General features: G+C 41.8%; 1 protein-coding gene across 1 annotated transcript; it reads right to left on the reverse strand.

The window, feature by feature from the left end:
* Positions 1–2,854: 2,854 nt before the first annotated feature.
* Positions 2,855–14,308, reverse strand: NDUFAF4 (NADH:ubiquinone oxidoreductase complex assembly factor 4). The gene is made up of 3 exons (XM_018558807.1): positions 14,169–14,308; positions 11,179–11,276; positions 2,855–3,232 (listed from the first exon to the last, which is right to left on the reverse strand). Exons 1-3 carry the CDS (start codon positions 14,302–14,304, stop codon positions 2,933–2,935), a joined length of 534 nt encoding a protein of 177 aa, XP_018414309.1. The 5' UTR covers positions 14,305–14,308; the 3' UTR covers positions 2,855–2,932.
* Positions 14,309–14,538: the final 230 nt, after the last annotated feature.

Below are 14,538 nucleotides of genomic sequence, written 5' to 3' on the forward strand. Positions count from 1 at the left end.
AAGGGCAATTCTACTTTCCCAGGTGAAAAGTGGAGGCAGAGGGGGCAGATTGTTTGGGGTAAATCCATTTTCCCAAATTTGACTGGCAAAGTGGAATTACCCTTTAAAGCTGATCTTGCATTCTCCTGCAATGCCCACTTTAGTATCATTTTTTAAAGTCCGCAGAGGAAGTCAATAGAGCATGTAATATCAAAAATTTAATATTGGATCAATGCTATAAATAAAAGCAAAGCACTAGTGAAATCTTCCACCTCCATTTGTACAGTCCTAAGGTTTATAAGCATGTTTAACTGGGACTCATTTTCTGCTTGAACAATGTGCTAGAACAATAGTACTCCAGTTCCAGACCAATGACAAACTGATCCTTGGTTCCAAACTTCTAGAGGGCTAAATTCTATTACACTACGAGGCCTGATTATAAATCAATCAACTTGACTTACATCAAACATTCTTTGGTGGAGAATCAGTCACTCATTTAAAGCGGACCTTTAAAATTGCAGTATGGAATATCAAAAAAACTAAACAAAAAAACACTGCCATGACCACGGCCACACCCCCTTCTGACAATGCGCCACTACTCTCACGCATATGATAAAACTAAACTACCGATCCACAGTGCATGCTCTAAAGCGTAATCTCACCAGATCTCGCAGCCATTTTCTTTTCATGAACAAGATCTAATTTGAATGACAAAACAATCCTAGTGTGCAATGCTTTGGCAAACTGAAGTAATTTTGCACTGAAGAAGTCAATGCTCTGCAAGTATTTCAAAATCACAGCATTTTACACCTGACATGTCTGTTATTATTAATCATCAAACATAGAAGGATGTAGGGATGCACCGATACTAGTATTGATATTGGTGCCGATGCTCTGATGCCTAGCACGAGTACTTCCTGTATCAGGAAGCCAGGCAGCGCGTCATTACACGCTGCCCGGTTTCCCGATTGGCTGGGAAGTGGGTCCATGCTCTTTTGTCACTTGTAATGAGAGTGCATGGAGCCGACTTCGAGGCCAATCATGAAGCCGGGCAGCGTGTAATGACGCAGCGCCCGTCATCTCATGACAAGGGAGCATGGAGCCAGCCTCCCGGCCAATCAAAAAGCAGGGCGACGCGTCATTACACGGCACCCGGCTTCCTGATTGGCCGGCCAGACGGCTCTGGCTGGGTACCGGTGGAAGGCCGCGTTCTGGCTGGAGAGGCCCCGGGGGTGACAGGCTGGACATACCAAGGTAAGTGGGGACAGACTTTCTTGTTAATCGGGAAGCCAGGTGGCGAGTCTTTACACGCCACCTGGCTTCCTGAATGGGACGTCTGTTACTAGGTTATTGGTATCGGCGAGTACTGAAAAAAAAATTATCGGTACTCGTACTCGGTACCAAAATACCAGTATCGGTGCATCCCTAGAAGGATGCATTGGTGGGATTTGACTTTAGAGCGTAAAGGTCCACATTAAAACCCCCGGACCTGGAAAATGCACCTGCAGCAAATGTTCCCTGAATGTCAGATTATCTGCTTTATAAATATATGCCTTTGTCATCCATTTAATAGAAATATTGCCCTTTGTCCATAACATCATGTCAGAAAACACTGGGGCTTTCCATCTGGTCTGGAACAATATTTATTTGCAACATGCCCCATTATCTTCCGACATAAATACAGTCTCACTCTATTTCTAAGAGGTTGCTAGAGTTTGTAGCTGAAAACCCCAGGTTGTCTCTTAGCTTAAACCAACCCTTTTCTTTGCTAATGCTGCAATGTAAAAGGGTCACTTTGCTCCACCCCTTCACTCCCCCAGCGGCATATAATCACATTTCCATGCCCCCTCGCTGCCCTGTTCAGGGGCTCAGAACAAACAATTACCCAACACTCCTGGATATATGTGTGCTCATATGGAAGCACTGCACCAATAACAAGGAGCCAGCACTATCATATGGGGCCAGGGAAAGACCCCATAGCCTTGTGTAAGATCCAAGTCAGTTTGGAGCTTACACAGGAGGCATCGATTCCTGGCTCCAGCAGCTGAACAGAGTGGAGCAGGAGCTAGAGAAAAAGAGTATAGCCATGGCCAAAGGAAAAGGGTCACTTTAAGCCCGTACTTCTGGTCTTCCCGGCGGTGCTGTGAGGCTTCCAGGGCAATAGCTTTTGGAAGAATATTTGTCTAGAAAATTTGACCTGTGTTAGTTTTTAAAAAGGGTCGCTATTGGTTACCTAAAGTACTGATTGATAATCAGCCCATTAAAAAACAGTCACAGTAAGAACTCCACATTTCATTTCTTTTTACAGGCTAGTTCTTTGTAGTGTTTTACAGGCCAGTTTATTTAGCTTACAGTAGAGGGGAATACTGCTAATAGAGTACCCTGATCCCAACAAGAAAACTTACTTTGCTTCAGAACTAGGTGCTGGTCAGCAGGACAAGTCTTTAATACATATTCCTGAAGGTAAACTCATGCTTACACTATATTTGCATTCCCCATGGTACATCCTATTACCAATGGTATAATCCTGCTTTAACTGTGCTGTACAGAAATTAAACCAAAATAACAATATGTTGTGCTAAAGAAGGCTAGTGTACACTGACACAGAGTTCTGAGACAGCAAACCCAGCTTTAAGTCCTAGATTGCTTTGTTTGAACAGTGAACTTGTGTTGTAACTTAAGGGAGCAAATGGAGATATAAAATACTCATTACCAGCATTGTTCACTGCATATGGCAAGCACTCAGCAACTCAGTAATCAGCAGCAATATATCTCCAAATAGAACAGTTTTATCCATATATTACACACTCCAAGAGTTGCATATTCATCATTTTACTTGAAACTGTTAAACAAAGCTCTGAATAGTTTATCAAAGCAACATTTAAAATCTCAAAATATAGCACAAAACAAGTACAAATTCCACAAGAGTGCCCCGGATAAAATGGCAGCAGTCTTACTGGTCTTCAATCTGTTCTTTTTCTTTGTTTTGTTGAATGATCGTCACATTAAATGGTCTAAAATGCTCCAACAGGGCATTGGTGTCTAGAATATTTAAGCAGTATTCTTCCGCTATCCTCTCTGCAGTCAATGTTTGAGGAGATTGTTTATGTTTGTTAAGAATGGTCATAGCCTCAACAATTGAAATTTTTCCCTTTGGAATGTTGTCTACTTCAATATTCAGAAAAACACTAGTCATTGTCTGCTTTGGAGCTCTGAACTCTTCTTTTGCCGGTGACAGATCTTCATGTTTCATCTAATTTGAAAGACCAAAGAAAACATTATGTATAAAAATCACGTCACAATAATGAAAAAAAATAAAATATTATATTGTAGCAGTGGTTCTAAACCTCATTAAAATAGTTATAACATTTAATGTTCATAAAAGACCTTTCAATAGGCCTATCACCTTAATTCAAGTATCACTAAAGCATACACATTGGTTGACATTAACATACTTACCCTAAATTATTTGCTAAAATGCTTTTATTTTTTTTTAAGACGTGCCACTAAACAGCTCAATGTAACCCAAGAATGCCACTGGCCCGGCCTTTGGTTTGTTTTTTTAATCAAGTTTTGTGAAGACTAATTAGTAATAATAAACATTTTATTATCATTAATAATAAACAATGATCATTTGCAAGTTAAGAGCCCTTTAGAAAGATTAAAAATAATTTGCGCAAAGTTTGTGCTTCTTTTTGGAAAACATAATTACAAATGATAGGGATGAACCAAAATGGAATTTTCAGACCAAAACCGAAAATAAAAAAAATTCTCAGGCCAAAACAAACTTTTTTTTCTAACATTTTTCTTCACTTTACTGTCGGGGGCTCTGGGTAAATATCAGGGGTCTAAACAGACACCTGATATTTCCCTAGATATAGAAAAAGAGATTGAGTCTTCCAATTTTTTTTCTGCAGCCCCTGTTATGAATGAACAGGAAGCCTCTCTACTGAGTGTTCCTGTCCATTCATAAACTGTGGATCAATTACTATGTCCACAATCATAATTGAACAGGAAAGTGATGTGGAGCACTTCCTGTTCATTCATAATTGGGGACACAGTAAACATACTATGCTGATCGCTTCTAACCCGCCCTCCATCCCGACTCCTTCAGCTGTCACAGGAGGCCGAGCGGGCAGTGTGGGGAGGAGAGCTCAGCCTCCTGTGACACGGCTGACAGAGCTCTTCTCCACGCCCCGCTCGGCCTCTTGAAAGTTTCTCTCCTCCCTACTGGGCATTGCGATGTCTCAAAGGGGACACAGAACAGCACCTAGCGAGGAGGGAAACCAGGGATGCCACAGAAATTCGGTGCATCCTTAATACATGATACATCTGACCAAAATGAAGGCTTACTAGTAAAGCATTCAACAGTAAAGTCAATATAACAAGCATTCAAAGCAGACCTTTCCCCCTAAATAAACACAGTGGCATGCATCTCTGCATGCTCAACAACAGACACTGCACATTATCATTACTTAAATCAAGTTTAATGAACTAGGAGCGGGAACTAAATTGCATACTTAAAAACAAGCGGCTGATATTCACAGATGTGGATTTGATCGGCATAAAGCCCTTCCGTTTTGAATGGACAAAAGAGATAACACCAGGCAGGTGTTTTTGAAAGGATTTCGGCAAGTATTTTAGTGTCATTTGTAAGCAATGAATTAAGCCTGTAAAAAAAACAGGCTTCAAGGTGTTTTTGTCCAGTTCAGGTATAACAATGTTGGCCTACGCATAGACAGAGGAATTTGTTTTTATTTACAATTAAAAGTTACATTACAGAGCAGTTTGGAACTAAGGATCTCACAACATTGTTTGCAGGACTCAATTATCATTGTTGTGGGGCCTTAGTTATTGTATCAAGATGGTGACCTTTCTTGTCCCCCTCCTCAAAATGAGGGAGTTTAGCTCTTTAGGCTGCATTCACATCCAAGCCAGGTGATTGAGAAGCTTTTTTTCTGTGCTTTTCAAACCAATGTTCGTTTAAGATAAAGGTGTTTTGCTGCAAGCGACAGAATGTTCAGATGGGATTCCTCTTGTTGATCATAGCAGCGCTTACGCAACTGAGCTACAATATGCTTAAGTTGTAGCATTTATATTGGTAACATCTGGAAATTGGCTAGTACTAGGTCAAAGCATAAGGACATTTGGGTTTTTGAGAAACAGGAACATTGTTTTATGGGAGGGTGAAACTGTCTCCAGACATAATACCAAACTAAAGACACAAAAGAGGTTTGCCTTTTAATGTCACTGGAGGGAGTAGAATTAAATGTATTCCCAATCAGGGTGCAAAAAGTTATTAAAATCACCCACTAGTAGTGCATAGGCAACTCTGATAAATGACTCATAAGTGGAATAAAAGCCCTGGACTTGCAAGGTTTATCCTATGAGCAGGATCTCTATTATCAGTACTCATGTGCCCATAACAGTGTCCTCAGATTCATTGTGGGACTCTCCAACTCTTTGTGAGAATGTATGCTAGGACACCGGTTGCTTAAAAAGGAAAAATTTTCATGATCTGCATCTTTTCCCAGCGTTCTGCTGCATATTTGGTCTTTTCTGCCTTCTTTTCTAGAAAGATTGGGACAGAACCATCTTGCTCATCAGTGCGGGCGGCTTCATCTTTGTGTCACTTAGAATTCTTGACAAAGTGTATGAGGAGACAGGGTTACCGAGCTAGAATGTGGGAGGATTTTCAGGCCCTTAAGAACCAGAGGAAAGGACCAATGTTGGATGTCAGAAGGGGGCTCTCCGAAATGCGACTTCTAAAATGCCTCATACTGCAATACCCCCTGCCCAAATTGATTGAAAAAAAAAAAAGGAGAACATCCACCAACATATACATTTTTTGTATTTTGAAAAGCTGCTGCTGTCCACCACCCTTTTAAATGACTGTGTTTGATGAGTGGGTGCATATTTTGCCATTTGTTATTGTACTGCTTGCCAATTCAAGCTAAATCATTAGGAGATGGTTTAAAGCAAAAAAAAAAAAAAAAATACGTGGAAATATATTGAAATATTTTACCAAGCAGGGCGTATAAAACAGAAAAAAAAATTTGTTTGCCTTCCTTGTCAAGCGACACATAATTGACGTACGGAAGCACAAGTTTCATATTTATTTTTCACTTAAAACAGCAAGACATCCATTTAGTAAAGCACACACTAAGTAAGGCATTCTAGATTCTATCAGTCAGTAATGCGCCTCAAATAGAGAGCATTAAAATCAGAAAGGATTAGAACCAAGCAAGAAATCAAAAGCAGTAAAGGTGATCAATTATGTTGCATTGTGGAAAATGATTGTAAGAAATGAACACAAAAACAGGTAATATAGGCTAAACATTCATTCGATGCAAAAACACACAAGCCTGTACAATTTATATTAGTACCCAATAAACATAAATTTATCTTTAATTTTGCTTTAGTGGATCACTTTTTTCAAACTCTTTGCAGCCGACTAGCTGTTAGACCGGTCCCTAAAGTCCGTCTTCCCCTCTGCTCTAGTGGTCTAAGGTCCTGCGAGTCATCACATCCAATAAAGTGTGTATTAGATCTGAGGACTCTGAGGGACATTCCATCGCTGCAGCTGAAGATGTGAGCACTTTAACCTCTTGCCATCCGCCCGTTAAGAAAAAAACGGACGGACGGCTGACTCCTATCTAAACTGGCTGCGAGGTACGGGTTGGTATAACTGTTATTTTTGCACCCAGACAAAAACGAGCACTTAACCTTTGCAGTGCAGGGATAGTACCACTGCAAGGGATAAGAAATTTTTTTACTGTGTTGTTCTTTAATATTTGATTTTTTTTTCTATTAATATTGTTATTATACTATTTTGGCATGGCAATAACCAGATGTAAACAAACTTGTTGCTGTAAGGCTATAGGTTGTCTAATAGAAGCAATTTGGAAGTCCAATCACTTCCATATGCAAAATAAACATCTACCGCACCTAACCTCCCTCCCCACATGTGTCTTGGGCTCACCTCTGTCCTGTGGGAGCCCAGGATGTCCATAGTGCCATGCCGGATAGAGAGCACAAGAGAGACAAGAAACCTCTGATTCTCCATCTCCCCTATAAGGCAAGAACATGGAAGTGCTCAACTCTGAGCATTTCCAAGTACAGTGATGTAAGATCTGAAAATATGTACTTTCTCTGTTGAAGCAGGATATAAACAAAGCATTAGGGGTCTAGCGGGCCTCATGAAGAGGACCTACCCTGAGCGAAAATTACTTATCTGCTCCCTTTTGTAAGTAGTAGAGTGAAACAAGATGTTAGGAAAAAAAAAACGTTGGGTATTTAAGGGGAATCCTTTTGGGGTCACCATCATTTATGGGTATCGTAGTTTGCTGATGGTATGCACAATTTCATGTCTTAGTTGTCAGCTATTTACTCGACTTAGTCTTGTCTTTTATATTTACAGAAAATTTGGAGAATTTGTGTTTATGTGCCCAAAAATTAATCTGAGGGTACTTTCAATGAACAAATATTGTGCAACTTAAAAAATTATAACTACTATTATTTTATTCTATAAGCGCTGTGCTTTCATAAAATTTACCCCAAGAATCTGACTGAAGAAAGAAGAAAAGACTGAAAGAAGAAAGACTGTCGGCTTTACAGCAGAAGCGATTCTGGCGAGTTACCCGTCGCCAGATCGCTTCTGTGGCTTCCTTGGTGTCCGCGGGTAGCTGGGGAGGAGATCGACGAACTTCAGTTCATCGATCCCCTCCCCGTTCTATGGGAGCGATGCAGATTGCATCACTTCCGGTCCCTGGGCTGTCAGTTCTGGACTTCTGAAGCCAAGCTATAAGTGCGATCTGCACTTCAATAGCTTATTTCTAGTGTAAAGGTAACACTGGGGGGGGTCTTTCAGACCCCCAGCATCACCTTAAAGAGTACCTGTCACCACCATCTGCTATCACATGGGGGGGCTTGTAAGCACCCCTATGTGATAGCAGTCAAAGTAAAGTAATACAAAAAAAAAAAAAATACAAAAAAAAAAAGGTTTTTAAAATTAAATATAATTTTTAAAAAATGTTAAAGTCCCCACGTAAAGTCCCCGCGTTGCCACGTAAACACACGCGTCGGATGCACCTACGTATGAAAACGACTAACGCGCTACACATGTTGGGTATCGCCACGCGCACTGGAGAGCAATAATTCAAGGGCCAATATTTTGGGGTATCTCTAAATTGATGACCTGTGGGGGCTTTTAAAGCGTCTATGGACTTTTTGGGGTACTGCAGTTTTTCGCCGTTTCACGGACGCACGCAATTTGTAAACTGGGCATGTTGGGTATCGTTTTACTCGTTGTAAACTCATCTTTTATATTTCATTAAAAAAACTGGTATTTTGTTGTGTTTTGGGGCATTTCATTAAATTTGTCACTAAATTTTGGGGTTTAATAAGGAGTTGCGCTAATATTGCAACATAAAAATTTTCAGGCCTAAAATGTGAAATATAACATGGGTGCAAAAAATGAAAAAAAGGTCTCAGTCATGAAGGGGTTAAAGCCCTGCATAATAATGTAAATGTGCGCTTTCCCAGAAAAAAACAAACAAACCATATTTAGATAATCACCAGAGTGAGAGCAAGTGTTCTCTGTGGACAATTTTGAGTACTGCCATTTTTGCACAGCTGTGGGTAATTTTAAGGCTTGACATGTTTAGTATCTATTTACTGAGTGCAATTGTATCTTTTATACTCCACAATAAATGCCACCATTTTATTTCTACAGCATTTCTGCTTTCAGAAAATATATAATCCTTTGGAGTTTTTAAGTATGCTATAGGCCTAAATATTTCAAATTGCAATAGCCAAAAGAAGGCTGGCTATTGCATCTGCCCACTGTCAATCAGCAGAGGAGGGGCCTGAAGCAGAAAGTTCTCCATCAGGTCCTCCCATGCTGATTGACAGCAGACAGTGGGCAGGTGCAATAGCCAGCTTGCTATTGGCTATTGCATTTTACAATATCCAATAGCAGGCTGGGTATGGCTCCCAGTCTGCAATGAAGAGTAGGCAGGGGGGCGGGGCAGAGGAGCAGCAGCCGGACCAGGATACCGGAGGATCGTCCGGACCAGGGAAGACAACAGAACGGCTGAAAAGGAAGCCGGCATATCAGCGGAGGTACGTGGGGCATCGGCGGTATGCAGCGGTCTGTGTCCCCGCTGCCTCCGCCAACACAGGCGCGGGGATTTGAAAGGACACAGGCTGCTGCAGCCATAGGTTCGCCTAAATGTACCGGCGGTTGCCGGTAGGAGAACTGTGGACCCAGTTCGTAAGTACGGATTGTCCGTAAGTCGGACGCCCATAACCCGGGGACTGCCTGTACTTTAGATAACAATTCCCAGCTTCAGTCATGTAAATCAAAAGGTTTAATGGCTATGCAGGCTTCTTGACACCAAGAGACAGGATTTTGCAATTACGTTTTAGAACAAGGTGGTCCCACAATGTTGGTATTTCCCATCCTGGTCATGGACAATCAATATCTGCCTTAACATATTCCATGAGAACTGAATTAAGGCAATTGTGCTAAACTGTGTGGATAAAATTGTTAGGGTATATTCCCATTAGAACTATGGCTTGCATAAACTGCAAAATCCTCAACATTACAGAACAAGTCCAGTTAAATGTGACTAACTACTACTACCTATACCACGACCTGGATAAATTAGAACCTTCATAGATATTCCTGGGGGTAGTTACTTTCCTTGTGATGGATGGCACTTTTTACTGTACTCAATGCTAATTGACTGCATTTTGGAAAGATGTTCAATGATGCTGCACCTCTTCATAATGCAGCTGTAAGTATGGGATAGTTAAAGGGCCCAATTTCCCTTGAGAATATATTGAGAGACAAACAGCATGAAGGCAAACAGAACGCAACACTTGCTAAATACTCTAAACACTTGTCATTTGACAACTCAAGTACAGCATCTGCAGCTCTAAAAAAGGTACCTACAGAGAACACTTGCCCAACCTGGCCATATGCTTACACATTTCCAACCACTACTTGTCCACAGAAGACATGGTAGATTTCTACAGTTTTCCACTTGAGAGGCAATGTTTAGACTAAAACATAATTTGGCAGCTGAATCTTGCTGATCAATCTGAAAGACAAACTGTTAAAGTGAACCGGACCTGGCCTTATGTGTTGCTGAGGTACATACCCCTTGTGGGGGGACTGAAAGTACCTCTGTTAGTCTTCATATCAATCTACATGCGCATGTGGATCTTTACAGCATTACATGGGATCGCATTCCCAAGTTGATATTAAAGTGACATTAAACCCTCTAATTTGTTTTCCCCATTGTAATGCTGCTTTAAGTACTTACCTTAAATGATGCCTCTTGATCCGTTCATTTGCTTCCTTCCACTTGTTTCCAGCAGTCCCTCCAGCGCTGGTGCCGGTCTCTGATCCAGCACAGACTGCTGTCTCTTCTTGTCCCACGGAGTCTGTCCAGCGTGAACGCTCACGGCTACGTGCATTCGCTTCTGAGTCTTTCCTCTTCTCCCCGCAGGTGATATGGACTGCGCCCACCCACATCATCCTCCTGCATGGTTGTTCGGGACCGATGTACTGCAGCCAAGAGCAAGCGGCGGAGACAAAAAGATAAGTATTTACCTCTTTGGTAACTTTTTTTTTTATTTTAAATAAAAATCTAGCAGTAGATATATGTAAAAGAAACCCCGGAGACTTTAATTCTACTTTACACTCCCCTTCTCCTCGTACTAAACAACCCTAGGATCAGTGGCGTCACAAGGAGGGTGTGGCCCGCACCCAGGTGACAATAACCGCTCCGGGTGTCACCCAGCCCCTGGACGCCCCTGCCTAGGATCAAATGGCAAATGCCAGAGTCTCTACTGTCCACTGGAGTTCTGTCATTTGAAAGTTGAATGATGGGAGGTGGGGCCTAATCTCTACATGGGTAAAAGTCAAAGGCACCATGTATAGCCTGGCCTCCACAGTGATCAATATCTACACTAAAACAAGCACCTGCTGGCAACACAATGTACCAACTTCAGCACTGCTGTTATCGTAAGATATAGGCCATGTCAGGTTTAGTTTAAAGTCTACAGGTAGAATACACAAGGAATGGCAGAAAAGTAAAACAGACTTTACTGGGTCAGGGACCCCTAAGTAATAGAAAATAAATAAGTGTATATTATATACACACAGCATGCACACTAAATGCAGTTTACCTCATGTAAAGGGTCTGTGGAGTCAACATAAACATCCTTCAACCGTGATAAGAGTTGATCATCCTTTCTGTAAATTTTTTCTGGGATTTCAGGGTAACCTGAAATAAAAAACCAATTGTCAAATTTAATTGAGTGCCTTAATATTCATATAACTAAATATATTAACAGAATTGACAAAGCTGCAAAACATCTTCAACATTATAAAACGTGTCCAGTTCTTTGTAGCTAACTACTGCTAACTGTTACTACTACCACCAGCTATACCATGGCCAACATTTCTACTTCGAATTGGTGTTTAAAGACTATTAACATACATTCACAAATTACATGTCGTGCAGGAAATAAAGCTGCACATTTTTCTTTCAAAATTTTTTTTTTTTTTATTGAAAACTTGCACAGGTACAATAAAGCTTCGATGGGATTATAACATCACATGAAACAAGGAACAGGGCTCAGGATATGGGGAGAGAAGGAGGACTTCCCAAGGCCGGTAAGGGTTGGGACGTAAAAAACACCACAACGGTAATGTACAATCTGCGCATGTCTCAATAAACCTCTCCTAGCAGTTTAAATTCATTTGGATTTTTACAGCAGTCCAGATATGCAACATTCTTACTACATGGGCATATATCTGCTTCTCAATTTTTTTCCTTTCTTCCGCAAGTCAATGTGGATTCAAAAGCATCTCAAAGAATCCCAGACCAGCTAAAAATAAGATGGAACCTGAAAGAAACCCATAAGCAAATCAGAAACAAATCAAGGGTAGTTTAAAGCAAGACAAAAGCATATAGCATTTGATTGCTTTCAAGTCTAATTTCCATGTACACACTTCCAAGTGTTGATGAAATATGTACTACACAATGCTCCTATGCAAGTTTAATTTTCTGGTCCTGTACTATGGGGTAACCTTTTTTTCCCCCATCGTTCTCTTTAGGATCATATGAGGACATATACTAACGTCATCCCGTGAACCAAAACGTAATATATAGCGGGCTAATGCCCACTGTATGCTGAGAGCGCCGCAGCCGGGGCGTATCCTGACAATACTGTCGGAATCCACCCCGCTGGCTGATTGACAGCGGGCTTTGCCTATCTAGAGGCAGAGCCAGCTATGCCCGCCCCTTCCTCCATCTGTCCGTCCATCCAGTCAGCGCTAGAGGATCGGAGAGGGGAGAATCCCTGTGGGTCACTGACTGTCAACGCTCTCTACAGGGAGATGATCGGGAAGTGAGCGAGCGGCGGTATGTTTTTGCTCACTTCCCGATCAATAGAGCCGATGTGTGACAGTTTCAATGTCACACATCGGCTCTAACTATGGGGATGAGTTTAATTCACTCACCTCATAGTTCTCCTTTAACCACTTAAAGACCAGGTGTTAGACCCCCTTCCTGCCCAGGCCATTTTTCAGTATTCAGCGCTGCTGTACTTTGACTGACATTTATTCTGTCATGCAACACTGTACTGAAATTCATTTTATACCATTTTTTGGGGGCAGATAGGAGCTTTCTTTTAGTGGCATTTAATCACCACTATGGGTTTTATTTGTTTTACTATATAATGAGAAAAAAAACTGTTTTCCCTATGGTATGTTATAAACCTTTATTATTGACCAATTTTTTTGTAAAATAAAAAAAAAAAAATACGGGGTCACGTCGGGTAAATAGACACCAAACATGTCAAGCCTTAAAATTGTGTGCGCTCACAAAAATCGCAAAAAACTACCATGCCTAAAATGGACCATAGGCGACGCTTTAAAAGCTTTTACTGCTCATCAGTTTAGTGTTATCAGTGATTGATGAGCCTACAATTATTGCTCTCACTGCTTCATCAGCTTCTTCTCTGGCTCCCAGCCAGAGAAATGACAGCTAAAGGCGGAAGTGATGGAATACACATCACTTCCGCCTTATGGAGAGAGAAGGTGGAGAGATCAGCGGCTGGGGAAACTGTTGGCGCAGCAACATGTGAGGTTATACAAGCGATCGGCCAGCTATAGAGCCGGCTGAACGCTTGTATGAAAAAGCTGGTCCACCCGTGGAGGACCTCCTTAAACTAATTTGTAAACAATCGGGCAGCTCTGGTACTACATCATTTTTAGTCGATCTAAAGCTTGCCACACTCGTTCCAATCTGAATGTACTATTGCCCAAAGTAGTTATAGAGGCACTCACGGGTCTTGCAGCAGAGAAGTTAAGCCATCAGCTGATGCTGTGACTTACCTCTACTGCAAGACCTGCAAGTGTCTCTGTCTACTTTGGATTTGTATGAATATTGTTGTGGATGTGCACCCAGGCATTTGCCTTACACAGAGTGTGGTAGCTTCCTCTGGGACCAATAGATCTTTATAAATAAAATTTAAAAAAAAGGATTCCAACTGAATGAAGCAAATTGAAGGCAGCACAGTAGCATGGTGGTAGGCACTTCTGCTTTACAGCACTGGGAGCCCCCAGTCAGGACACTAGCTGCAGGGAGTTTGCATGTTCTCCCTGTGCTTGTGTGGGTTGGCCCTGTAAGTATAATTGTGAGATAGGGACCTTGGATTGTAAGCTCCTTGAGGGCAGGGACTGATGTGAATATGTACTACATAAAAGCACAGCGTAAATTGTTGGTACTATATAAATACCTGTAATAAAGAAATCTTAGAAAAGCGCATGTGGTCCAGGAAAACTCTTCCAAGGACAAACCTTGACAATCTGGACTTTTGTTACTTGCAAATGAAGGGTGCCTGGCAAGTGTTAAATGTCGAAATGTATATGTCTTATTACAAATGACAGCCACCCTGCATGACCTCCAACACCATCCACACTGCACAGGACTTCAACTCCCAGCATGCACTGCGACTACACAACAACTTCCGGCAGCGCAGGCTTGTGATAGCCTTCCAAGGGCAGTGTGCATAATGACATAACAGCTCTGTGCCCTTCTCCTAATACTGTCACATAAAGACAGGAGGATAACTAGCGCCTCGTAAGGAGCAGAAAAGGGGCTACTCACGGGAGACGACAGCGGCCACTGCCTCCTTGGTGCCCGGGTGCATTGGCGCAGCTCTGGTCTTATCCTTCCCGATGAGTTGGTGAGCTCTGCTCTCCACATTAAAATTCTTCATAGCGCGGACCAATGTGGCTCCCATGTCTGCTGTGTGCGATCTCCGGGCTATCCGCACACACAGGGCATCACACCAGGACAGCTAGTACTAGTAGTTCTAGCACGCTGCTACCGGCTGCAATCTGATTGGCTGTACTGGGAAGACAGGAACATGACCACTTCCGGGTTACGCAACACAGACTTATACTGTGACTGCCACTGTGTCAGTGTGATTGGTTAGGCTGAATGTTGCTGAGCAATAACAATACAGATTTTATTA

The sequence above is a fragment of the Nanorana parkeri genome, unplaced genomic scaffold (assembly GCF_000935625.1).
Source record: "Nanorana parkeri isolate BGI_ZX_2015 unplaced genomic scaffold, ASM93562v1 scaffold360, whole genome shotgun sequence".
NCBI classification, from domain to species: domain Eukaryota; kingdom Metazoa; phylum Chordata; class Amphibia; order Anura; family Dicroglossidae; genus Nanorana; species Nanorana parkeri.

What these genes read in the sequence shown, in the direction of transcription:
- NDUFAF4 (XM_018558807.1), bottom strand. Translation starts at nt 14,304, where the DNA reads ATGGGAGCCACATTGGTCCGCGCTATGAAGAATTTTAATGTGGAGAGC. An exon ending in AGTGGCCGCTGTCGTCTCCC is followed by an intron (nt 11,277 to 14,168) that starts GTGAGTAGCCCC and finishes TTTTTATTTCAG; the next exon opens with GTTACCCTGAAATCCCAGAA. An exon ending in CCACAGACCCTTTACATGAG is followed by an intron (nt 3,233 to 11,178) that starts GTAAACTGCATT and finishes CTTTCAAATTAG; the next exon opens with ATGAAACATGAAGATCTGTC.